Below are 26,554 nucleotides of genomic sequence, written 5' to 3' on the forward strand. Positions count from 1 at the left end.
GTGATAAAGGTCAAGTATTAAGTAATAACCTAGAAGATGTTGAGATAAAGCCAGAGCCACAAATCTACTAAATTTTTTCTCTCCTTTTTGTTTTGATTAAAAGTGTATATATTATGAAATCTCTGTTCCTCTTGAATCCCGCTGGCTTTAATACTGGCAGCAGAGAGAACCCCTTTGTATTTAGGCAACTTTGCTCCCACATACCAGACTCCAAGAGCATCACAAAGCTATCGCTGCCATCACTGTCCACTGAAATCCGATCTTCGGGGCCACTGTTATCCAATGAGACACCATCAAATGACTGCTGAGATACTGTCCTCTTCATGGAGAAAAAGCGGAGCCGGGCAGCACCTCCACCCACTGAGGCTGCTGGGCCCTCATCTGTCTTAGCCATGGGCTCCCTGTTTAAGAAAAATAAAAACAAAACACATGTATGAAGATGTGAGAAAAAAAAAAGAGAGAGAGAATAGCGTTACATTAGATTAGGCAGAGAGAAGTGATGGAAGGGGAGGGAAGGGGATAGGGGGATAGGAAGGATAGTAGAATGAAACAGACATTATTATTACTGTGTGTATATATGTGACTGCATGACCAATATGATTCTGCAACCTGTACACTCAGAAAAATGAGAAATTACATCCCATCTGATTCAAATGTATGATATGTCAAGGTCATTGTACTGTCATGTGTAACTAATTAAAACAAATAAAAAAAATACAAAAAAATTTAAAAAAGAAAAACAAAGCCCACAAATGTGGCTTTGAAGATATGTTTGTTCCCACCCCAGCAATATGCTTCCCCTTCAGCTTAAATAGTTAATATGAAGAGAAAACTTTATAGCTGCTATAAAAAGATGAAGTTATTTTTCACTCACTGGCCCTTCTGAATTACCTTATTCTAGTACGTTTAGATGTGTGAGCAGCTAATCAACATTAAATGTCAAAGTTATTCAGGGTCATCCCATACATAAGAGACAATATCTACCTACCAAACTGGTGCCACCTGGAGCCACCAGCATCCATTCTACATGTCCTTATTGAACAGCTTCTATAAGCAAGGCACCACAGTACTAGGCACAAGGAAGAAGTGTAGGGTGGACAAATTGATGAATAAGACATTCTCAAAATAATTTATGATCTATTAGGAGAGAGACTTATGCATATAAATTTTATACGGATTGTCATACATGACATAAAGAGAGGGACAGAAACACAAGCCTAAGGCTAGACAATATTAAAAGAGGAAAAGAGATGAGAAGGAAATCAAGAATGGCTTTGTGGGAGGAGATGGCATTTGAGGTGGTCCCTGAAGGACTGTGAAACAGAACAGGGCACTCCTCTCCTGCACAGCACAAAGGCACAGAGCCTGAGGCAAAATAAGACTGGGAAGTGTGCAGCCCAGCTGCTGGGAGGTTTTGTTGGGGAGAGCAATGGAAGATAAAGCTAGAAAGGCATGACAGTTGAAAAGAAACAGCTAAAGACCCTTTAATCCCACCCTCCCAGTTTACAGATGAACAGTCGGACCCATGGTCACAATTAAAGACATTATTATTATTATTATTATTATTATTAGGTACCAGGGATTGAACCCAGGGGTATTCAATCACATCCCCAGCCCTTTTTACTTTTATTTTTTTACTTTGAGTCAGGGTCTCTCTAAGTTGCTGAGGCTGCCTTGGAACTTGTGATCCTCCTACCTCAACCTCCTGAGTCACTGGGATTATAGGCATGTGCCACCGTGCCCAGTTGAAAGTATTATTATGAAAAACCCAAAGCCCCTAACTTCCCTGAAAGTGTTCTTCACTTTACCACAAAAATTGCAGCTTAAAATAAACATTATATACGTCTCACAGCCATTTTAGTACATTGAGATTCACAGAGACAGCACCCAGCCCAGTGAGAGCTGGATGGGCACTCGGTGACTCTGTCTCAAACTAAACTAAACACAGGCAAAGAAGATCCAAAGAGGCTATGAGGCAAAATGTCATCATATGCATTCTTCATGAAAACATGCCAGAAGGATCACAAGAGGCAGCATCTGGACGGCCAGGCACAATGGTGCACACCTGTAATCCCAGCAATTTAGGAGGCAGGAGGATCACAAGTTCAAAACCAGCTTCAGCAACTTAGCAAGGTCCAAACCAACACAGAGAGACCCTGTCTCAAAATAAAAAAATAAAAAGGGCTGGGGACATGGCTCAATGGTCAAGCACCTCTGGGTTCAATCCCCAGGACCAAAAAAGTAGCAGCAGTGGCAGCACCTGGGCTACTTTGGTTGACTTTCAGTTGAGTTTTCTAAGAAGTGTTCAGAGAAGTAAAAGACCATGTCTGCTAAGGAGAAAGGAAAATTTGAAGACATGACAAAGGTGGAAAAGGCCCATTGTGAAAGAGAAATGAAAGCCTATATCCCTCCTAAAGGGAGGTCTCCATCAGTCTTCTTGTTCAGCTCTATCACCTCAAAATCAAAGGAGACCATCCTGGAGATGTTGCAAAGAAACTGGGAGAGATGCGGAATAACAATGCTGCCGACGACAGGCAGTCTTATGAAAAGAAAGCAGCTGAGCTGAAGGAAAAACACACAAAGGATACTGCTGCCTACCAAGCTAAAGGAAAGTCTGATGCAGCAAAAAGGCAGCTGTTAAGGCTAAAAACGCTTAAGAGGATCAGGAAGGTGTAGAAGATGATGATGATAAACAAGTTGGTTCTAGGAGTTACTTTTTTTTTTTCTTTCCTTGTCTATAAAGCGTTTAACACCAACCATACAAAACTCATTCCTTTTAAAGAAAAAAAAATTGCAATGTAAGTATATAGTTAACATACTAACAAATGTGTCTTTCAGTGGCACTGTCTTGGTAATACTTTCAACAGCTGCTAACCTGGCCTGGTACAGTATGGGGGTCGTAAACTAGCATGGAATTGAAAGCAGGTTTTTGTTGTTACACACCACAAATTAGTCCGATATGGAGACAATATAGTTTTTCATCTTTAGTTGTCCCTGATGTAGCTTATATGAAATAATTGTTCTGTTAACTGAATACCACTCTATAACTGAAAAAAATACAGCTGTTTTGTTGACATTCTGAATGCTTCTAAGTAAGAAGAAGAGACAGAAATGTGTTAAACAGACAGGGTCAAGGACTCCCACCCCAAGAGTTTAAAAAATGGAGTAGACAGCTTGTAATTGTAACTGGTGACTCCATTGGGGCCTGAAAGTATGAGCCTGAATCCTGAGCCAGTCCCTGAGGCAAAGCAGCACCCTGATAATATCCTGGTGTAACTGGACTCAAAGACACACTTCTTTAAAATCTCTAGCATATGATTTCCAAGGCCACATAAAATAATAACTCCCCTCTAACCTTGCTATATTAAACCCCTAGACAACAGACATCCCTCAAACCCTCCTTCGGGCTTCTCCCCTACAAGAGCTCTGCTTTCTTTCTTTCTTTCTTTTTTTTTTTTTTTGTGGGGGGGAGTTATCTGGGATTGAATTCAGGGGCACCTGACCACTGAGCCACATCCCAGCCCTATTCTGTATTTTATTTAGAGACAGGTCTCAGTGGGTTGCTTAGCACCTCATCTTTGCTGAGGCTGGCTTTGAACTCACAACCTTCCTGCATCAGCCTCCCAAGCCACTGGGATCACAGGAGTGCACCACTGCACCTGGTCCCAGCCCTTTTTTTATTTTTAGTTTTTTTTAAAAAATTTTTAGTTGTAGATGGACACCATACCTTTACTTTATAAAAAGTTTTTTATGTGGTGCTGAGGATGAACCCCAGTGCCTCACATATGCTAGGCAAGCGCTCTACCACTGAGCTACTACCATGCCCCCCACCAGTCCTTTTGTGTTTTTTACTTAGAGACAGGCTCTTACTGAGTTGCTTAGGACCTCACTAAGTTGCTGAGGCTGGCTTCCAATGTGCAATCCTCCTACCTCAGCCTCCCAAGCCACTGGGATTACAGGCATTTGCCACCATACCTCACTCTGCTTTCTTTCTATTACTTTAATAAATCCTGTTACTTTGCTCTCACCCTTTGTCAATGGATCTCATTCGTTGAATTCTCGAGACAAAGAACACACATGATCCCATCTCCTAAATACAAATTTTATTTTAAAAAATTATATATTAAAGTGTTTTGGAAATTGTAAAGTGACACATGGATTTATCATAATAATTGACTACGCTACACTAAGAAGTTCAAATGGGACCTGGGGGTATAGCTTGGTTGGACAGTGCCTTCCTAGCACTGTCCACTAGGCCCTGGGGTTCCTTCCATCCTCAGCACCACAAAAAAATAAAAAGTTCAAATAAAATTCAGGGAGGCATAAGGAAATTGCTTAGAGGTTTTAGAAGGAAATGACAAAATCACACCTGTGTTTTAGGAAGTTTAACATGGCTTTTTCAATGTAGAAACCAACACTTTACTAAAATAGTCCAATGTGGAAACAGACAGGAAAAGCTGATAAGAGATTCTCTAGAGAAGTGTGTCCTGGTGGCAGCATCAGCATCAACAGGGAACCTCTCAGAAACGCAGAATCTCAGCCCAATCTCATACCTACTGAATGAGAAGCTCTGGGGACAGGTCTCTGCAACCTGTTCAATGAGGACTTGAGGTGATTCTGATGCACACTCAGTTTTAAAAAACACTCATTTAGGAATTACGGTCAGAACAAGACAGATTAGTTTTAAGAGGCAAAGCACTAAAACGTTCAGCTGGATGAGCAGGAGAATGCTACTATCCAAAGAAGAAAGAACTGATCTGGGAGGGATACGAAATCAGTTTCATACATGTGAGCAGCTACCTCTGAGAGATCCTACTGTCTAGTAGACAATTTTAAATGAAGAGCAGGAGAAAGGAAGGAATTCAGGACAGAAAACAAAGCTTACAGCAGACATAAGGAGATGAATAAAAATAACCAAGAGAAAATATTCAAAAGCATAGAATGATACAAACCTTCTAAAGTCTGGCAAATGCATCAAGAACCTTAAAAATATTTGCAGCATTTGACCCAATATCATTTACAGACTTTTACTCTAAAGAGAGATTTAGATACATACAAATATGCAGAGTAAGGTTCACAAAAATAAGAACTCTAAACAGCATTAGTTCTACCTGAGAAAGACTGGAAACAGACTAACAGACCCCATAGATAATGAAATAGATGAATAAATTATAATATATACATTTGATAGACCATAATAATGTAATTAAAAATCATGTATTCAAATACCTAATAAATGAGAAAATATTCACAATAAAACATTAAGTGAACAAAGTAGGATGCAATGTTGTAGAAATAATATAATCCTATTGTAAAAACAGTATTTGTGTCCATATACAAGCATTCACATGGGCACACAGATTTAGATGGGTGTACAAATCAGGAAGCAAATAGACCTAAATGTAAATAGCAACTTTTGTGTGTGTGTGTGCTGGGGATTGAACCCAAGGGTACTTTACTACTGAGTTATATCCCCAGTCCTTTTTATTTTTTATTTTAAGACAGGGTCTTGGTAAGTAGCTGACCATCTTGCTAACTAGTGGAGGCTGGCTTCAAACTTGGAATCCTCCCACCTCGGCCTCCTGAGTATCTAGGATTGCAAGTGTGCATCACTGCACCTGGCAAGAGCAGTTATCTCTGTTTTCTCCTTTCTTCTTATCACCTACATCTTCAATACAATGAGCATAGATCTCACTCTTATAATTAAAAAACTAAAAATTAGGACAAAAGTGATCATAATAGCCATGATGGCGCATGCCTATAATCTCAGCATTTTGGTAGGCGGAGGCAGGAGGATCACAAGCTCCAAGCCAGCCTCAGTAATTTAGCAAGGCCCTGAGCAACCTGGAGAGACTAAAAAGGGCAGAGGGCTGGGGTTGTGGCTAAGTGGCAGAGTGCTTGCCTAGCATGCGTGAGGCACTGGGTTTGACGCTTAGTACCGCATACAAATAAAACAAAGGCCCATTGACAACTAAAAAAATTTTTTAAATAAAAATTAAAAAAAAAAAAAAAGAGCTGGGGATATGGCTCAGTGGTTAAGTATCCCTGGGTTCAATTCCCAATACCAAAAAAAAAAAGTGTTCAGAATATGGACAACCTTGAAAGTATTTACATTTGTAGGACAAAAAGAAAAGAGCAGTCAAAAAAAAAGACTCCTTCAGAGAAATGAGAATAACTGCAGTAATTTTCAATGTAGAAATCAACAATTTACTAAAACAGTCCACATGTGGAAACAAGAAAACCTGATTCCCTAGAGAAGTGGGTCCTGGTGGAAGCATCAGCATCAACAGGGAACTTCTCAGGGTTAAAAATGTTCAGGAAGAGTTGCCCGGCAATGTTAACTGCCACAGAGAAGTCCAGGAAAGGGCAGACTGAGGAAAGGCCATGGGTTTGGAAAGATAGGAAGGCACTGTCGGTTTCACCAGAGCTTTTATCACACATCTTCCTGTGATCATTTTCATTTTCCCCATCTCCTTTAAACGTCTCCATTTAGAAAAGGCAGCACCTTCAGTCTTCGCCCCACCACTCACAAGTTGTATAAATCTTGAGCAAGTTTTTTTTAACCTTGCTGAGCCTCAGTTTCCTCATCTGTAAAATGTCGAGTGATATTAGAATCTTTCTTATAGGACTGTTACAAGAATTCAGTGGATTAATATTGTATGTAGGACAATGTCTGACACACAAAATACTTCAATCTAATATTATTACAACACTCACCCCTTTAAGTTTTCCTCTCTTCTTCCTCCTTGGCAATCTATCCTAGCAGGAAGATACTCATAGGCAATGCTAAGAGACCCACATAAGATAATTCACTACATTCACTTCGAAAAACAGTTCTAATGCCACTGATTGTCATACCATGCTCTCTAAATCACAAAGTGTCCCAACAAAGATTTCCTTTACTTCATTGTCTTTCCTAAATCCACAAGGAACCCATGGGAAAATTCATAATGCTCTCCTCTTCTAATGTCACATTTCTGTGTTTTCTCCCTATTGTATCTCTAGTACTTAACCCAGAGCCTACAACACAATAAGAGCTCAAAAAGTATTTGCTAGCTGGGCACAGTGGTGCATACCTGTAATCCCAGCAGGTGGCTGAGGCAGGAGAATTGAAAGTTCAAAGCCAGCCTCAGCAAAAGCAAGGCACTAAGCAACTCAGTGAGACCCTGTCTCTAAATAAAATACAAAATAGGGTTGGGGATATGACTCAGTGGTTGAGTGCCCCCAAGTTCAATCCCCAGTACCAAAAAAAAAAAAAAAGAAAAGAAAACGTATTTGCTGCTTTCTTCTTACTCTGGCAGATGTTGGTAAGGTGTATCAGAAAGAACAAGTCCAAAGCCCCAGTTTTTCTACTAACAAGATAGAGAGAATCCATGAGCACATCCTCTCTTGAGCTTTAGTTTCCTCAACTATAAATGGGGAATGAAAAGGTCTGTAGCTGGGCTGGGGTTGTGGCTCAGCAATAGAGTGTGCACCTCTTATGTGCAAGGCGCTGGGTTCAATCCTCAGCATCACATAAAAATAAATAAATAAAATAAAGGTATTGTGTTCCAACTACAACTAAAAAAAAAAAAAAGTCTGTAGCTATCCTACTAAGCTGCTACAGGGGATCAAGTCAAACAAAAAAATCACATGAAAGACCACTGAGAAGAATATTATACAGATACCAGCTATTGTTATCATAGCATATCTGTTATTAATAATTATGAATTAATGAAAGAGAAGATAATCTGATTTTAAGCAGCAATAAACAATGACTTGAAAACTGCCCACTAAATGGGCCCACGTATGCATTCTCCTGGACTATGTGGTGCTTCAAAACATAAAAGTGCACATAATAGGAGGCCTTGGGCCGAAGGGTCAGAACTAGAGGAAGAGATGGAGTGAATGAAGGAGGCAGAGAACCACTCACTTGGTTGGGGGCAGGGACAGCATCTTGTGCATGGTGGAGGTCATTCGATCTCTGCCCAGACTGAAGGCATCCTTAGTCAGGGACACAGCTTCCTTAGTGAGGTCCATGGTGGCATGTAGAGCCTCCTTGGTGGCATCCTTGGTCATGTGAATAGCACTCGACAATTCTCCTTCAAGGTTCTTCAAGGGAACAGGCTCACCCTGTCCGTTCACAGCAGTATCCCTGCCAGCTGTGGACTTCAATGCAGCTGGTGAGCTGGAGGCTTGGGCTCTGCTCAGTCTCTTGGCCTGGAGGGACTCAACTGCCTCGTGGCCTTTCCCTGCCAGCTGCTGTGGAAGTGGACCTGAGTCCTGCAATTCTCCGTTGCTCTGAGGCCTCTCATGAGATGCATCAAGATTGTCAATACTACTATTCTCCAGGACCTTCTCGGGGCTTGCTGGGCCCTGGTCTGAGGAAGCATCAGACTTCAGTTCCCGATCCTCTGAACGAGACAGCTCTGAATCTATGAGGCTGGTGGTGTCTGAACCTGCAGAATCAGCATCGACAGCCCCAGGGGCAGGATGCATGAGCAGAGCCACCTCAGCGCTGGGAAAGAGCACACCAATGCAAGCTGTCTGGTCCTGCAGGGGAGACCCTGTCATGGCCTCTGTATCCTTAGTCAGCTGCTCCTGAAGCTCCTGCAGCACCTCCTTCAGACGGAGCAGAGCCAAGTACTGGTAATGGTCCAGCCTCACGCGGACATGGGCTGGGGAGTGTACAAGCACATGGACATCTGCTGCATCCTCCAGTTCTGTCACAGGTCCTTTGTTGTCCACACCATCACTGCCTTCTCTCAGAATTTCCATGACTTCTGTAAGGCCTGACAAACTTTTCAAATCATGCTCAGTCTTTGACCTCTGATGGGACACAGAATCAGGAATGAGGGCTTCAGAGTGAACAGGACTGCCAAAGCTGGCTGATGGTTTTAACCTCCCCTCCGAGGCCAAAAGGAGCCTTCGAGCCTGGGCCTGCTGCCAGCGGAGAGGTAGACAGGCCCAAACAGACAAGGGGAAGGGGGCCACAAAATTCAAGGTATGGCCTTTGAAGTTCTCTGTTCCCTCAAAGTCCAAGGAGATCTGGGTGAAGTGGATGGACCAGAGATCCTGGGAAGCCTTAGGCCTCTGGGGAGGGAGGGTACTAGGCTGAGGAAGGCGGGAATCCATCTGGAAGGCATGATGCAAAAAAAGCATGTGCAGAAGGCTAAAGCCACCCGGAACCTTGGGAAAGCGATCATAATTAGAATGGAAGAACTCGGCAGCAGCAAAACCCCGGAAGAGAGTCTGGAGATCTGGACAGCTACATTGTGGGGCATATCGTGTATTGGTGGCAATCATCCCTGATGAAGAGAAGACAAGAGCCTGGGGACGATGCAATTTTGCCTGCTCTCTCTTCTCCAGAGGGAAGCTCACCTTCAGAGAAAAAACACAATTCAGAATGACTCTCTGAGTATCTCAACACCCCACCACTAATACACATGCCAAGGATCATTTGGGCCGGGAAACTGTTTTTCTTACTTCCATGAGGAGAATAACTATGGATAACAGCCATGAGAAAAATGCAATTGTGGTTACCACAGGGGACAAAATTCCTACTCTCTCCCTACCTTTAACCGGAAGGCATCCAGTCGGATATCCAGATGTTCATCTTTCTGCCTTGAATCCTCCAGTTTGTAAATAGCTTTGAACTGCTCCAAGCTACGGTATAAATCTAGGCAAAAAAGGTTTCCCCAGAGCAAGCTGACAGGATCCACAGTAAATGCCAAATCATTTAACTGAATGTAGAGGTTGGGACAGGGAACTGGAAAGCAGAGAGGAAAAGAATCATCATGTATGAAGTGGCAGCTACACTCTTACTTACTAGCTAATGTCTGCTTCATTATCAAGACAGCAAAGATACACATTATGCAGGGCAGATTTTAACAAAGGTATACAAAATTAACTCAAATACCTAAACTCCTAATAACAAATGAGGATACACATAGTGGCCCTGAGTCTGAAAAAGGTGAAGAGCATGAGCTAGACAAAAGAAATGGCTGGTCCCGATGCTCACCTGGAAGTTCCTGATTATCTGGGAAATAATACTCTGTAAACTCAACATGAATGGCAGAGACCTGAGTGGGTAAGCTGTGGAGTTTGCGACTGCAGGAAAGGAGTGTAGATGGCTTCTTACTTGGCTGTCCAGCTGTAGAAACCTAAACAATCACAACTTACTGTTAACATCAGTAGCAGTCCCCAGAATAGAAGTCAATTCCTCAACCATCCTGCCTAAGCCTGGCACAAACATATTCCAGGCACTCTCACTCCGCCTTCCACTAGCCCCAAGGTAGTTTTTTCAATAGGTGGTTGAGTAGAGCATTCCAAGGAAAGCGGAGACAAGTCCTTTTCTCAGTAGCTATGCTCAAAAAGACCCCACTTCAGTCTACCCAGAATAAGGCAAACGGTCCCTGGATTCTACAACTTTGGTCACACTGTTCCAGTTGCTTTCCAAACGAACTTTCCAGCCCTTTCCAAACTTGTTTCCCCACTTCCTCACCTGGTGGATGTCCAAGTCATCCACTCGTACAACCATGCAGCTAGAGCGTAAGCGATTCCAGGCCGGAGGCCGAAAAGCAGCCTGACGTACTCCAGAGGGACACTTCTCAAGAAGGTTCTTGCGAGGACTAGAGAGAGAATCTAAATAAAAATAAGAAAGTGGGAAAGAAAATGATATATTGTCAACTCTCATTATTAATGGAACTAGAAAAGTAAGCTGGGCATGGTGGTGCATGACTGGTCCCAGGGACTCTGAAGGCTGAGGTCCTGAGCAAAATAATAAAAACAAAAAAAAAGAAGAAAAGAAAAGAAAGAAAGAAAGAAAAGAAAAGAAAAGCAGAAATCTTAAGATCATTAATGCTAACAGCAGGAAAGAGCACAAACTGGATGGAACTCAAAAACGTTCTCCTGCAGACCAAGGTAACAGTGTTGTTTTTGTTTTTGCGGTTCTGGGGATTGAACCTAGGGCTGCTCTATCACTGAGCTACAGTCTCAGTCCTTTTTAGTTTTGTTTTAAGACAGGGTCTCACTGTGCCCAGGCTGGTCTCAAACTTACAATCCTCCTGCCTCAGGCTCCCAAGTAGCTGGGATTACAGGCCTGTGCTACTATACCTGGGGATAACAGTTTTCTGAATAGAGATGATGAGAACTTCTCTTTAACAAGTACAGCTATCCCTGGGGACAAAGAAAGTCACTAATGTCACTCCGCGGGACACAGTTGGTTTAACTAGCTACTCCACTGCTCTATCTGCACTGGTTATCCCAAGGTGAATGGTTAAGAGGCTAAGAACTGGAGTCTTCCAGTTTTTTACCTGCTTTCCTCCGGAAAGGGGAGTCTACCCCCAGGTGCCAGGGTGGTTTCAGACCAGTCTCTTCATGCCACTTCTCCATTTTACTCTGAAATTCTATTACCAGCTTCTGAGCCCAATGTCCTCGGGTCTCCATGGCCTCACAGTGCCGTACCCAATGTTTGCAGCTATCACCTGTACAACAAAAAAGCAGGAGGATTTTAGCCCAAGACCATGATCCAATGTTTCCGTTTTCCCTTCCTGTCAGAAAAATCACAGTGCAGAATCTGACCCCTCATTCCCAATCCAGAATTCTAAAAGAAGGAAATATTATCCAGTGAGAGTTCCCAAGTTCATCTGAACTCCATATGTGATTTTTCCTAAGTATCCTTAAGGGCAGCAGCTGACTGCTGCCACCCTTAACTATGGATTACTGGAGAGGATCTAACTCTAGTGGAGATCTAGGGCTGAGGGGAGAATCAAAAGAAACATCTCAGACACTGCTCCACCCCCAACTTCCTCTCCTCCATCACTAAGAGTGGATCATCCAAGTTTCCAAAAGATGCCCTGACACCTCTGAGTATGTGCTGTAATCCCTGGAACCCTCCTGCTGGGCAGTCAGGAATGAAACCAGGAATCTTCCCTCAATATTTTGGGCCATGCTAGAATTGACCCCATTCAGATTTCTCCTAACCTGCCCAGTGGAAGGGGTAGTAGTCAAATGCCATCTTGCGGAAGGTAAGCTGCATGGCACCACCCATGAGTCTATTTGCAGAGATACCTATGAAAGAAAAATACAGGTGAATAGCACTGGAAGGAACAAGAAGCCTAACTACCACCTGAAGCACTTAGAAGTCCTCTGGAGCCACCTCCAAATCCCAGCTGGGAACACAGTGCAGCTGAAAGGACATGATGCCAGGTGACTTGCAAGCCTGCAGCCTTCTTCTGTTAAGCTGCAATAGCCCATGGACATGCTCTAGAAGATCCAAAAAAAAAATAAAGTATATTCCATTGTCTCTGTAACTGGCTGCCAGATTTCCAGAAAAGCCAAAGAAAATAAAAAATTGATTCAGGAATTCTAATACTAGGTTTCCCACAGACCCACTCCACAACCTGGACTGACTGGTTCCCCCAACCCTAAAACATTGTCCTTCAATACAACATCTGGAAAAGTATAACCAAATCCTCCCTGCTCCCCTCCTCTGCCCCCCCACACAAAAATACCCATATTATTTCTTTTCACATCCCAGTCTCATAGCTAAAGCTATGATATTAGACAATCACTATATGCTGTACATACAAAGTACCAAGGAACACTGAAACATGGAACATTATAAGATAAAAATACATTATTTTGTAGGTAAACTTGAATTTCTATCAGCAAGTCAAAAATTACATTATGTTTACCTTAGAATTTATGTTAAATTCTTACTAAATGAATGAACTTCCCATGTTTCTATCTTATCTAATTAGACTAAAAAACTATAAAAGTAGAAATTATTTCTTCCACACATTATGTGGTCCACCCTTTTGTGCACTTCCACCCTGTACCCTACAATTGTACCTAGTCTTGTAACTAACAGATGCTACTTGTAACTAATAGACGATAAGAGGGAAGAAAACAACACAGAAATGAGTAAAAGGAATAACCATGCAATCTTTAGTAATAAGCCAGGATAGCTTCAACAAGTAGGTCATTTCCTCCAATCTAGATTTTGCCATCCCAAATTCTGGACTAATCATCCTCCTACCAGGTGAAACACCTACACCAGAATTTCTGTTTCTCAACTTTTTTTTTTTCATAATGACCTCCCCTAGATTTTTGTTTTGTTTTTGTTTTTGTTTGTTTGTTTGTTTGGTTGGTTGGTGCTGGCAATTGAACTAGGGATGCTTTCCCATTGAGTTACATCCCTGGCCCTTTTTACTTTTTATTTTGAGACAGGGTCTCACTAAGTTGCTTAGGGCCTAAGTTGCTGAGGCTGGCCTTGAACTAGTTATCCTCCTGTCTCATCCTCCCAGGTTGTTGGGATTATGGGCATATACCACCACACCTGGCCTAAGGAGATTTTTTAGACATTTTTTTCCTAATTGTCCCCCACCATGAAATTTTAATTCCATAGGTATATTATATCCATGTATAATTCTAAAAGTTAAAATCACACTTATAATATATATGTGTGTGTATATATGTATATACTTCATACATATAAAAAATATGTACAAAACATTTTCTTTTTCAGTCTAGGGTAAAGAAACAGAACAACTGTTTTACGCTAAATTAAATATTTTAAATATATTAATGTTCAATTTAAATTTGTAATTGTGCTGATAAAATATGATTATTTACTTATATAAACTGTAATGTAACAAATTAGCTATGCAAATTAGCAATATATAAACACATAGTAGCAATATAATAAAACATTTAATTATTAAAAATTATTTCAGCAAAAGTAAAAATTTTAATTTCTTAAAATTATCTTTAGTGGTTGGGGTTGTAGCTCAGTGGCAGAGCATTTGCTTAGCATATGTGAGGCACTGGATTCAATTCTCAGCACTGCATATAAATAAATAAAATAAAAAGGTCCATCAACAACTAAAAAAAAATTTTTGATGTTAAAAAAATTATCTTTAGTGAATTCAATTTTAACTTTTGTTTGATACAAGAAAAAACTTTTAAATTAGCCACCAGAGATTCATTCAGATATTGTCAACATTTTTCCTTTGTAGCACTTGACTAAATTAATAAAAGGCTAAATTTTATAGAATTAAATAATAAAACAAACTGTTTCATTCAATATTTTCATTTAATTCTCAAAGTTAAAATCACAAAGTGAGGATCACAAATAAATAATACTAGTAAGTAGCCAATGGCAGCCAACAGGTACTTGTAGGCATCTCTTGCCGTATGACCTTGAGATGGAGCAGTAGATTAAAACAAAGTCCACTGATCGCAGCCATCTACTTGCCACAGTTTGTAGTACTGATCTTCCATTCTGTATACCATTCACAAACTCAAAATCAATGCTGCTCATGAAAACCCAATGAGAGAAATACTAAGGAATAAAATTGTGTCAGGCAGGGTTAAGTTTTGGAAGACCACAAACCATTGTTGTTTCTAAGATTTCCCTACTTCCCAAACCCAATTTTCAATGTCCATAATAGGCAAATATCAAGACAAAAAGTGGATTAGTGGTGTTTAGGGCTGCAATTGTTCTGAAATTGATTATAGTGATGGTTGTACAATCCTATGAATAATATTAGAAATAATATTAGAAAACTAAAGTTTGTTGTATAATCTAAGTGGATGAATTTATGGTATGTGAATTATATCTCTTTTTATCTAGAGGTGACCATGATCTCAACTAAAAATGCCTGACCTAGGTTACTACAGGAACAGGGTTCAAACCCCAAGCTCCCTTTGTTGGGCTATCTAGAACTAAAGGGACAAAAAGCTACATGGACTGAGTGTATTGGAATAGGAACTAGAATTAAAATCAAATATAATTAATAATTACCATCATACCTAATATGTGAACACATAAATCATTCATAAGACGTAATGATAAAAAATTCTCCAGTGAGCTGATAGGAAGAAGAAATAGCCAGGCCTTAAGAAAGAGAAACAGCTTGGACTTTGGCAACTTATTATGTCTGTCTGTCTGTCTGTGCCTCCGTGTGTGTGTGTGTGTGTGTGTGTGTGTGTGTGTGTGTGCACGTGCGTGCGTGTATTAAGTTGAGAGTGTAACTCCAACTAGAAAGCTTCCCTAGCATGAATGAGTCACTAGGTTTTATCCCCAGTAAAGCGGGGGTGGGGTAGAGGGGCCTTTTGGTTTACAGGCTTTATCCTGAGGAAAAACAAGTTTAAGGGGAAAAAAAAAAAAAAAAGCAGGTGATTTTCTCTCTTTTCCTAATCCACTGCCAACCTGTAAAGCTGCTCCACTTTCATTTTAAGACATAGTGTTGGCAAGCAGCTCTTCCGGGGTCCCCTCTTGCCCTGAGGGAGCACTCTCTTTCCTTCTCACTTCAAACAGGAAGGCAGGCACTGGCAGATGGCTGGGATCTGCTACAGCAGCAGAGGATGGAAATCCTATTTCATCTTTTGGGGACTCGACTGGCATCCACCAGAAGGCATGATCTCTGTCCTATGTACACCTTGTCCTCGACACCCACCAAATGTCACCGTGGACCTCTGGAATGCCATGATATACAAAATGCCCAGACTACTAATGGTCATATAGATGGAATCCAAAACAAAATTCCCCATCTACTGGGTTCCCTTAGATAGGTCTCTTTAGAAGGACCTGACTGCCATTCCCTTTCAATACCTCTTTTCAGTCTGAGGTAGCCAGAGTAGTCATTATCCCTTGCCCCTAACGGCAATTGGGGGCATTTCTTAGGGGGAAATAAATGAAATAGAATAGATAACAAAACAAGTTAAGGAAACAAGTTAAAGAAACTCTATAATGGCTTCTCTAAATGTAAAGACCATTCCATGAGATTAACCTGTAGAAATGTGCCAAACATTCCAGCCAATATCTTTGTCCCAGAGTGGCAAGGAAGGGGAGGTGGTCCAGATTTGAGTGAAGTCTACAGACTTAAGGGCTAACCAATAGCCTTGGCACTTTTTCAATTCCTGTTAAGCACAGATTTTGACCAATAGCCTTGGTACTTTTCCAAGACTTAATTAGCACAGATATTGACAAATTTTCCTACCCCTTGGCTACATAAGCCATAGACTAGTTCATGTAAGTGGAAACCTGTGCTGGGTCTCCTCTTTCCCTGAGGGAGCTCTGTCTCTTTTTTTCTCACTTCATTAAGTGCTATTCTTTTACACTCCAAAAAAAAGGGGGGGGTGGGGAAAGAAAGAAAAAGAAACAGTACTAGGACTGGGGATGTAGCTCAGACGCAGAGGCAGAGTACTTTCTTACCATGTGCAAAGCCCTGGGTTCAAGTCTCAGCACCACAAAAAAAAAAAGAAAGAAAGAAAAGAAAAAGGAAGGGCTGGGGTTGTAGCTCGGTGGCAGAGTGTTCATCTAGCACAAGGAAGGCCCTGGGTTCAATCCCCAGCATCACATGAAAACAAAATAATATGTTCACCCAAAACTAAAGATACATAAATAAATAAATATCTTAAAATAAATAAATAAATAAAGGTATTGTGTCCAACTACTTCTAAAAAATAAATATTTTTTAAAAGAAACAAAAAAGAAAAAGGAAGAGTGCTACCCCACTTCAAGTCAAATTGACCCCACTGACCCAATGAGTTTTCCATCATTTCACCTCTAATAACAAGGGATAGGTGAACTTGTTAGCCAGCAGCACCAGCACCCAGTTATCAGCTCCATTAGGAAAAAGGCAGTAGGTGTTGCCTTCAATAGTTTCTACAGCAGCAATGTCCTAAGAACTTTCTATGACAATGGACATGTTCTATGGTTTATAGGTTATATCAAGCACTTGAAATGTAGTTAGTGTGAGTGAAGAAAATTTTATTTTAATTAAAATTAAAACAAGTTCTTTTCTTAAAATATTTATTTTTTAGTTGTAGGTGGACACATAGCTTTATTTCATTTTTATGTGGTACTGAGATGGAATCCAGTGCATCATACATGCTAGGTGAGCGCTCTACCACTGAGCCACAACCCCAGCCCCTAAAACAAGTTCTTCATTTAATTAATTTCATGTGGCTACATGTGGCTAGTGACTACTGCATTACAGAACAACTCTAGAGAATATGAAAGTCCTTTTTAAATATTTTTTTTCAGTTGTAGTTGGACACAATACCTTTATTTATTTATTCATAAATAAATATGGTGCTGAGAATTGAACCAGAGACTGAATTCGGGAGCACTGGACCACTGAGCCATATCCCCATATTTATAGACAGGATCTCACTGAATTGCTTAGCAGCTTATTTTTGCTGAAGCTGGCTTTGAATTCATGATCCTCCTGCCTCAGCGTCCTGAGCTGCTGGATTATAGGCACGCACCACCATGCCCAGCTCAATAATGTACATTTTTTTTTTTTTTTGACACTGGAGATTAAACCCAGGGTGCTTAACCACTGAGCCACATCCCCAGCCCTTTTTTTTTTTTTTTTAAGAGAGAGTGAGAGAGTGAGAGAGGGAGGGAGGGAGAGAGAGAGAGAGAGAGAGAGAGAGAGAGAGAATTTTTAATTTTTTTTTTTTTTTTTTTTAGTTATCGGCGGACACAACATCTTTGTATGTGGTGCTGAGGATCGAACCCGGGCCACACGCATGCCAGGCGAGCGCGCTACCACTTGAGCCACATCCCCAGCCCCCCCAGCCCTTTTTTTTCTGTTCTACTTAGAGACAGGGTCTCACTGAGTTGCTAAGTACCTCACTAATCTACTGAGGCTGGCTTTAAACTCAAAATCCTCCTGCCTCAGCCTCTCAAATTTCTGGGATTACAGGCATGTGCCACCATGCCTGGCTTCAATAATGTACTCTTAATTAAGATTTCTGAAAGAATTAAAAACAAACAAAAAACTGGGCTGGGGCTGTAGCTCAGTGGCAGAGTTCTTGGCTAGCATGTGTGAGGCACTGGGTTCCATCCTCAGCACCACTTAAAAAAAATAAACAAATAAAATAAAGGCATCCTGTCTATCTACAACTACAAAAAATTCAAAAGGAAATAACCACACAAAATAATAATCATTTTAGTAACAAACTTCCAAAATGAGTGGGTTACAAATTATTTCCTGTGGTGCCCAAAGTGATCTTTTTTTTTTTTTAAATATAATATGTACTCTTTTCTTTTTAAAGAGAGAGAGAGAGAGAATTTTTTTTTTTAATATTTATTTTCCAGTTTTCGGCGGACACAACATCTTTGTTTGTATGTGGTGCTGAGGATCGAACCCGGGCCGCACACATACCAGGCGAGCGTGCTACCGCTTGAGCCACATCCCGAGGCCCCCAAAGTGATCTTTATGCTGTCATTGTTCCTCTCTTCCCTCTCAAAATGGGTGTAGAGGATTGAAATTATTTCAAGATCAAGGAATAACCAAAGGAGGCAGTACTGCTTGGAAATCCCAGAAAGAAAAAAAATAGGTAGGTCTCCCATGAAAAGTAAGTCTAGGTCCCATTGTGAAGCAGATAGAGCCTTCAGAGAAAAGAAGACAGCAAGAGTCTGCCACACTTAAGCATCAAAAACCAAGAACCGGCAGCACAGGGGGAAACCCAGGCAGGGTTGAAGAAACAAGTAGCAAACTGATTTCGCCAAGGCTAATAAATGTCAATTACTTTTTTCATTATGAATAAATATATTCTGAATAAATATATGTGCATGTGATACCAATTGATCTAAATATGACAAGAACAGAGCATAACCTCCCTTCTTGGGAAGAGCACACTTCCATACGATATATATTCAAATTGACTCAAGAGTCTCAAAATTTTGGGGCTTGGAGTATATAGTTCAGTAGTAAAACATATGCCTGGTATATGCAAGGCCCTGGGTTTGATTCTCAGCTCCACAAAAAAAAGAAAGAAAGAAAGAAAAAGAAAAAAAAATCTGAAAACTCTAAGGTTTTCTATTATTGAATTTACTTTTGTAACCTCTGACACCAGTGGTTTCAACCTCTGGCAAGCCATCAGCCTTGCCCAAGGGATTCTGGGGAGAAAAAAAAAGTTCACACTGCTGAACTCTACCCTTGAAGATTCTAATTTAGCAGGGTGTGGGGCAAATCCTAACATCTGTATTTTGATACCTATGACAGGTGGCTCACTATACCTTAAAGGCTGAGCAATGCCTCATACTAACAAAGACACGATTAGCCATGCCTGTGATTAAGGAAGATGACCAAAGGGCTCCACAAGGTCTTTAAAAACAGCCTCATCCCAGATTGTGTCCAGAGCTAGACAGTGATGTGGACCACCCAGGCCTCATGAGTACCTGGATCCCGGGACTGGCTATCATCACAAATGTGCAGGTCCAGGCGGGAGATGAGCAGATGGTAGGAGGACTCTTTCACATCAAATTTCTCAAAGTACTGGCTGAGCCGGCTGCTGCTGCTGCTGCTATTTCCCTGGCTGCCACCAAATGCCTGGGCCCAGGACTGCTGGGCACTGGGAGGAGGTGGAGTGATCTATATGTGACAGAAAAAAACAAAAAATCAAGAATCCAGACCCTGAAAGGCTCCTTTGTATGTTTTCTTTAATTAGCCCTGCCCAAATAAATCCATAGTTTAGGAAGATGCCCCTTCCCTCTTCATTGGCTAGCAATGTAAAATCGACACACCAATGGAGAGGACAAATGAAATATCAGGTGCAAGCCAGCCTATGAGCATCTGTCAGTAAATGATAAATCCCCCAAATAAGCCAATAAACTCTCAATTCCACCTACACTGATACAAACAGATCTGGCATGCCATCTCCCCAGCCCCACCAAGGGTGCCCCTTTGGTCTCCAACCTGGACAGGTTCAGGGGCCAGGCTCTTTCTTTGCTGGGCCGACTTCTCCATGGCCTCGCTCAGAGATTCGGCATACTTCATCATGGCCTTGAGCTGTGAGTCCGTTAGCACCCAGAGCAGGTCATCCAACAGGAACATCAGCTTGGAGGCTATCACATTACAATCTTTGGTCTGAGAGGGTCACAGAGAACATGGGTTTACCACTTTGTATCATTCTATCTCCTCAAAGTGACTGGCGTCTGATCAGTTTTAAAGAGGTGCCTTTCACTCTCCAGGATAAAAGAATAAAGCACTTTGAAAAGACTGTTTCTTAAAAAACTACTTCAGTTTGCTGATTAACCATCAACTGTGAAGTGCCTTGTCAGTGTGCCCATATATAAACATTGCAGTTTTCTTTTTTTTTTTGGGGGGGGGGGGCAGGGGGGGTTACCAGGGATTGAACCCAGGGGTGCTTAACCATTGAGCCACATCCCCAGCCCTTTTATTAGAGACAGGGTCTCACTGAGTTCCTTTGTGCCTCACTAAGTTGCTGAGGCTGGCTTTGAACTCGCAATCCTCCTGCTTCAGCCTACTGAGCCTCTGGGATTACAGGCATGCACTACTGCACCCAGCAACAATGTAGTTTTCAAAATTAAGAAAATAAAGAGATGGAAACTTTCTCTCACTGGTGAGTATTGTGCCATTCCTGTTCAGCTGTCATTCCAAGGATCAGTGACATTCCAAACAATATGGGAATACCAACTCCCAGGTTGTACAGGACACTAAAAGACAAAAGTATGAGGGCAGAGAACACACTTACTCTTCTCTTGAGTGCTATTTGGATCCGGCCTTGGTTGGTAATAAGTCTCAGTGGGGTGGTGATTGGGTCTTGATCTCCATTATCTGTAGCATCTGCCTCAATGCGAAGTGTCTGCCAAGTTATTTCCTTAAATGTTAAAACCTGAGAGTATATAGAAAAAAAAATAACCCTTCTGTAGAAGAAATTAACCAAGACAGGATTCTAAGGGGAAAAGACTGGCAAGACAGAGACTCCCACCATTCTCAGTTGGGACCCTAACAGAAAGCAGTGAATCGAAGGCCCTACCTGAGGGAAGAAGGAGTAATAACACAGTACAGAAAGGGTTCTGGGGTTCCCAGGGATGGGGAACATTTGAGGAAGTCTCCAAAGCAGAAATAATACCATCTAACAATTTATCCAACTTTGAGTACACCCCTTTCTCTCCCCTCAAAATGCTAGGGCTGTCACCTCTCCTCGGCGGGGATCAGTGATTCGAGTCAGACGAAGGTCACTCTGTTGCCAGTTAGGGTTGACACTGTAACCCTGGAGCTGCCATAATTCAAAAGAAGCATGGAAGGCCTTGGAGTGAATCTTGATGGTGATGGAATTGACGATGATGAACATCCCCTCCACTACCTTTTCAGCAAAGCCATACTCACTACAACAAATGAGAAAGACCAATGATGAGAATTATGGGAGTTTGGGGGGTATTTTTGTTGTTGTTGTTGTTGTTATATTTATTTTTTAGTTTTAGGTGGACACAATGTCTTTATTTATTTTTATTTTTTTTATGTGGTTTGAGGATCAAACCCAGCACCCTGCGCATGCCAGGCAAGCGTGCTACTGCTTGAGCCACATCCCCAGCCCCTGTTGTTGTTTTTTTTTTAAGTTGTAGACAGACTCAATACCTTTATTTTATTTTTTTATTTTTATGTGGTGCTGAGGATCGAATCCAGGATATGCCAGGCAAGTGCTCTACCGCTGAGCCACAACCCCAGCCACCCATGGGAAATTTGATGCAATCTTTACCCTGGAACACATTAGATCAAGCTATTGGGTGCTAGAAGTATGAGTGCTTAGTTTTCTTTTTATGTTGCTTTTATAAGATTTCTAAATTTTTATTGTGATGATAAATGGTGATAACAAATTCTTTTTTTCTTTGTTGTTTTTGTGGTGCTGGGGATTGAACCCAGGGCCTTGTGCATGCTAGGCAAGAATGTTACCACTGCGCTACATCCTAGCCAAAGTACAAATAATTCTTTTTAATGGTATTTTTTCTCCTGTACTGGGATTTAAACCCAGGGGGCTCTCTACCACTGAGTTATATTTCCAGCCTTTTTTTCATTTTTGTATAAAAACAGGGTCTTATTCAAGGCACAGGATGGCCTTGAATCCTCCTGCCTCAGCTTGAGACTACAGGCATGCACCCAACTTTTAATGGGATTCTTTTTTAAACAATGGAATTTTAAAAAAGAAACTAACCATTTAAGATTGCCTGGAAGCAATCTTCCTCCTATTAGAATAAATTGATAAATCTATGTATAGTTCACAAACTACCTGAATAAACATTTAGATGTTATCTGTGCAGAAAGAAGAACAAAATCCTCAAAGACAAAGAATACTCTGCAAAGGAAGTGGAAAGAAAGATGAAAGAAATACAGCAAGTGATTTAATACTGTGAATCCACTCAAAGACAGTCTCACATTTGCCAGTAGAATACTTTCCAAAGAGCGGTAAAAAGCCATCAATGAGCAATGGCCAAGAGAGAGGAACAAAAAATATATATTTTTTTCCCTTTGGTACCAGGGATTGAACCCAGGGGGGCTTAGCCACTGAGCCACATCCCCAGCCCCTTTTTAACTTTGTTTTTTGTTTTAGAGACAGGGTCTCACTAAGTTGCGGAGGCTGGCTGTGAACTTGCAATCCTCCACTCTCAGTCTCCCAAGCCACTGTGATTATAGGTGTATCACCACAGTTGGCATAAACAACATCTTAAAAGTCCCTCTGAATACAGAAACATGGTCATTCTTAAAATGTAGGTGAAATCACCTCTCATTACAAAACCAAAAAGGATTCAAACTAAAAATTCATACTAAAAATTTTTATATATTTGCAATTTGTTCACAAAGAGCTAATAAAAAGATCAAGAGCCCAGCCAGGCATGTGGTGCACCCCTGTATTCCCAGCGACTTGAGAGACTAAGGCAGGAGGATCACAAATTCAAGGCCAGCTAGGGCAATTTAGTAAGACCCTGTGACCCTGTCTCAAAATGAAAAAGGGCTGGGGATATAGTTCAGTGGTAACGTGCCTTGGGTCAATTCAAGTACCAAAAAAAAAAAAAGAAGAAGAAGAAGAGTAAAGGAAAAACAGATGAGCCAAGAACCCAACAAAAACGGAATAAAGTATGGGAAGTTCAAAGAAAAATAAATGCAAATAGCTATTAAACATAAAATGATGCTGGATCCTACTCATAAATCAAAACTACATTGAGAATCACCTGATTTACGACAAAGGTGACAGTATAATGGGGAAAAGAAATCTTTTCAGTAAACGGTACATGGTCAGTTTGGGATATTCATAAAGAGAAAAAATAATATTGACCCCTATGCTACATCAAATAAAAAAATCAGTTTCAAGTCTCTACCCTCTTCCTCTCTTCCTCTCTGCCCTCTTCCTCTTCTTTCTCTCCACTCTCTGATCTCTTTCTCTCACTCTCTGCCCTCCTCCTCTCTTCTCTCTGCTCTCTGCCTCTCCTTTTCTTCCTCTTCAGGCAGCCCCCCAATAAAATCTCTTGGTTGAAAAAAAAAATCAGTTTCAAGATAGATTGGAGCCAAAACAATCCTTACTAAGAAGAGTGAAGCACGAGACATCACAATAGCAGATTTTATACTACAGAGCTATAGTAACAAAACTGGCATGGTGTTGGCACCAAAATAGATCAATGGTAGGTAGACCAGTGGTTTAGAATAGAGGACACAGGACCAGGCACAGTGGCGCACGGCTGTAATCCAAGTCGCTCAGGAGGCTGAGGCAGGAACATCAGTAGTTCAAACCCAGCCTCAGCAATTGCAAGGCAATAGGCAACTCGGTGAGACCCTGTCTCTAAATAAAATGCAAAATAGGGCTGGGGATATGGCTCAGTGGTCGAGTGACCCTGAGTTCAATTCCCAGTACCTCCCCCCCAAAAAAAGAATAGAGTACACAGAGACAAACCCACATAAATACAGTTATCTCATACTAGACAAAGGTGCCAAAAACATACATTGAAGAAAATGGTGCTGGGAGAACTGGAAATCTATACGCAGCAAAATGAAATTAAACCTCTATCTCTCACCCTCTCTCAAGGACCTAGGAATTAGACCAGAGACTCTGCACCTAATAAAAGAAAAAGCAGGTCCAAATTTTCACTGTGTCAGATTAGGCCCCAACTTCTTTAACAATACTCCTAAAGTACAAGAAATAAAATCCTGAATCAATAAATGGGCTGGATTCAAACTGAAAAGCTTCTCTCAACAAAAGAAACAATCAGTGAGGTAAACAGAGAACCTACAAAATAGGAGCAAATTTTTACTATATACACATCAGATAAAGCAAGGATATATAAAGAACTCAAAAACTTCACACACACACACACACACACACACACACAAAATAAATAACCCAATCAATAAATGGGCTAAGGAAATGAGCAAACACTTCACAGAAGATATACAATGAATCAACAAATATATGAAAAAATTTTCAACATCTCTAGCAATTAGAGAAATGTAAGGCAAAACTAAATCTCCAGTCAGAATGGCAATTATCAAAAATTCAAGCAACAATAAGTGCTGGCGAGGATATGGGGAAAAGGTATTCTGATTCATTGCTGGTGGGATTGCAAAATGGTGCAACCACTTTGGAAAGCAGTATAGAGATTCCTTAGAAAACTTGGAATGGAACCACTCTTTGATCCAGCTATTCCACTCCTTGGTCTACCTATATCCAAAGGATGTAAAATCAACAGAGGAATGGATAAAGACAAAGTGGTACATATACACAATGGAATATTACTCAGCCTTAGAGAAGAATGATATTATGGCATTTGCAGGTAAATGAATGGAACTAGAGAACATCATGCTAAGTGAAATAAACCAAGCCCAAAAAACCCAAAGCCAAATATTTTCTCTGATAAGCAGATGCTGATCCATAGTGGGGCAAGAATGAAGAAACTTTGGTTTGTGTAGAGGGGAGTCAGGGGAGGGTTGGGTTGTAGGGATGGGAAGGATAGTAGAAAGAGACAGACATTATTACCCTATATACATGTATGATTACACTAGTGGAGTGACTCTGAACCGTGTGCAGTCAGAGGAATGAGAAGTTGTGCTTCATTTGTGTGCTATACGTCAAAATACATTCTACTGTAAAGTTAATTAATTAATTAATTTTAAAAAGAGACATTTCCAAAGAATATAATTTTTTTGGTGGGGGGGGGCGGTTTACTGGCATTTCTCAGCACCCTACAAACTGACCAGTCAAAATCTGGAACTGGGGTATGTGGTTCCCTAGTCAATCCTCTTCCAAAGAGCCATGTCTTTGCTTTGTAGAATAGGCATTATATGGCATCACCTGAGCCCTCTCATTACCAACTTCTCTTACTTAACACAGGTACCCTTCCACTACACACACCCAGAGAGCCCAGGCACAGGAGCAATCCCATGATGCACTTATTTTCTCCTAGACTTGGATGTCTCATATCTGCTGGAATTTTTCCATAACAACTCCACACCTTGATAATTCTCAACAAGAATTGGTTCCAGCCCACACAACACAGTGCTTTCCTGACTTCTTACTTAGGAAATAATAGGTAATTATAAAGGAGCATTCTATAACCATGTCCACTGTTCCCTTCCTCCTTCCAGCAAGAGCACCTCAAAAATTTCATCCTTTCATGCATTTTTTTTTTCATTTAAACTAAAATCATGACCCCAATCTTGTTTAAAAAAAAAAAAAACTCTTCTTTGACTTAAACCCAGAACCTCCTCCTAATGAGCATCTTTCCTTGTCCAGTATTCTAGACTTATAGCTCAACTACAGTTCTTCCCCAAAGAGGGAGATTGCATTATTTTGTCTTTGAAAGGATTCTTTGCAGTTTTTTAATGCACTAGAACTACTCCGACTCTTCTATCTGAAATCAGCTTCTCTATTATTCATTTTCTTTTTGGTGCTCATTACTTCCTAATATAAAATCACAAATTTGATAACCTATTTCATACTTATCTCTTTTGTCCATATTATAAGTTTTTGATGATAGAATTTTTAAATGTCTGTATTCCTATCACATAGAATACTGGCCAAATATTGTAGCCACTTAATAAATATTTGTGCAGTAAATATATATATTTTAAAAATCAGCATACTACAGTATGCAGCCACCTCAATGTTTATAACAGTTCAATTCACAATAGCTAAACTGTGGAACCAACCTAGATGTCCTTCAATAGATGAATGAATAAAGAAACTGTGGTATATATACACAATGGAATATTACTCAGCATTAAAAGAGAATAAATTATGGCATGTGCAGGTAAATGAATGGAGTTGGAGAATATCATGCTAAGTAAGCCAATCCCAAAAATACAAAGGCTGAATGTTTTCTCTGATAAATGAAAGCTAATCTATAATGGGATGTCATGTTCCTCACAACAAAAACACTCAGGGTCACTCCAGGGGAATTGGGCTGCGCGAAATGACCACATAAGAGACAGAGATACGGGCTGGGAATGTGGCTCAACCGGTATCGCTCTCGCCTGGCATGCGTGCGGCCGGGTTCGATCCTCAGCACCACATACAAACAAAGACGTTGTGTCCGCCGAAAACTAAAAAATAAATATTAAAAAAAATTCTCTCTCTCTCTCTCTCTCTCTCTCTCTCTCTCTTTAAAAAAAAAAAAAGAGAGAGAGAGAGAGAGACAGAGATACCTTTTTCTTTGGGGGTCCTGTGACAGCTCCTCTGACCTTAAGGGTCCACAGAAAGAGAGAGAGAGCCAGCATGTGCTGACCCCTTTTATTAAGAAGGAGCCATTCAAATGAGGCAA

The 26,554-nt window shown here is 40.8% G+C and overlaps 1 protein-coding gene across 1 annotated transcript in view; it reads right to left on the reverse strand.

Annotated features, from left to right (window-relative positions):
* Bltp3a (bridge-like lipid transfer protein family member 3A) overlaps positions 1-26,554 on the reverse strand; it is a 70,885-nt gene that overhangs the window by 12,403 nt on the left and 31,928 nt on the right. The window contains exons 5-15 of the mRNA XM_076858871.1: positions 20,947-21,136; positions 20,500-20,640; positions 19,701-19,871; positions 19,184-19,376; positions 11,965-12,051; positions 11,295-11,465; positions 10,484-10,623; positions 10,001-10,142; positions 9,555-9,748; positions 7,913-9,360; positions 205-401 (exon numbers count right to left, since the gene is read on the reverse strand). Coding sequence (XP_076714986.1) covers positions 205-401; positions 7,913-9,360; positions 9,555-9,748; positions 10,001-10,142; positions 10,484-10,623; positions 11,295-11,465; positions 11,965-12,051; positions 19,184-19,376; positions 19,701-19,871; positions 20,500-20,640; positions 20,947-21,136 — 3,074 coding nt within the window. The remainder of the gene's footprint in view (positions 1-204; positions 402-7,912; positions 9,361-9,554; positions 9,749-10,000; positions 10,143-10,483; positions 10,624-11,294; positions 11,466-11,964; positions 12,052-19,183; positions 19,377-19,700; positions 19,872-20,499; positions 20,641-20,946; positions 21,137-26,554) is intronic.

The sequence above is a fragment of the Callospermophilus lateralis genome, chromosome 6 (assembly GCF_048772815.1).
Source record: "Callospermophilus lateralis isolate mCalLat2 chromosome 6, mCalLat2.hap1, whole genome shotgun sequence".
Taxonomy (NCBI): domain Eukaryota; kingdom Metazoa; phylum Chordata; class Mammalia; order Rodentia; family Sciuridae; genus Callospermophilus; species Callospermophilus lateralis.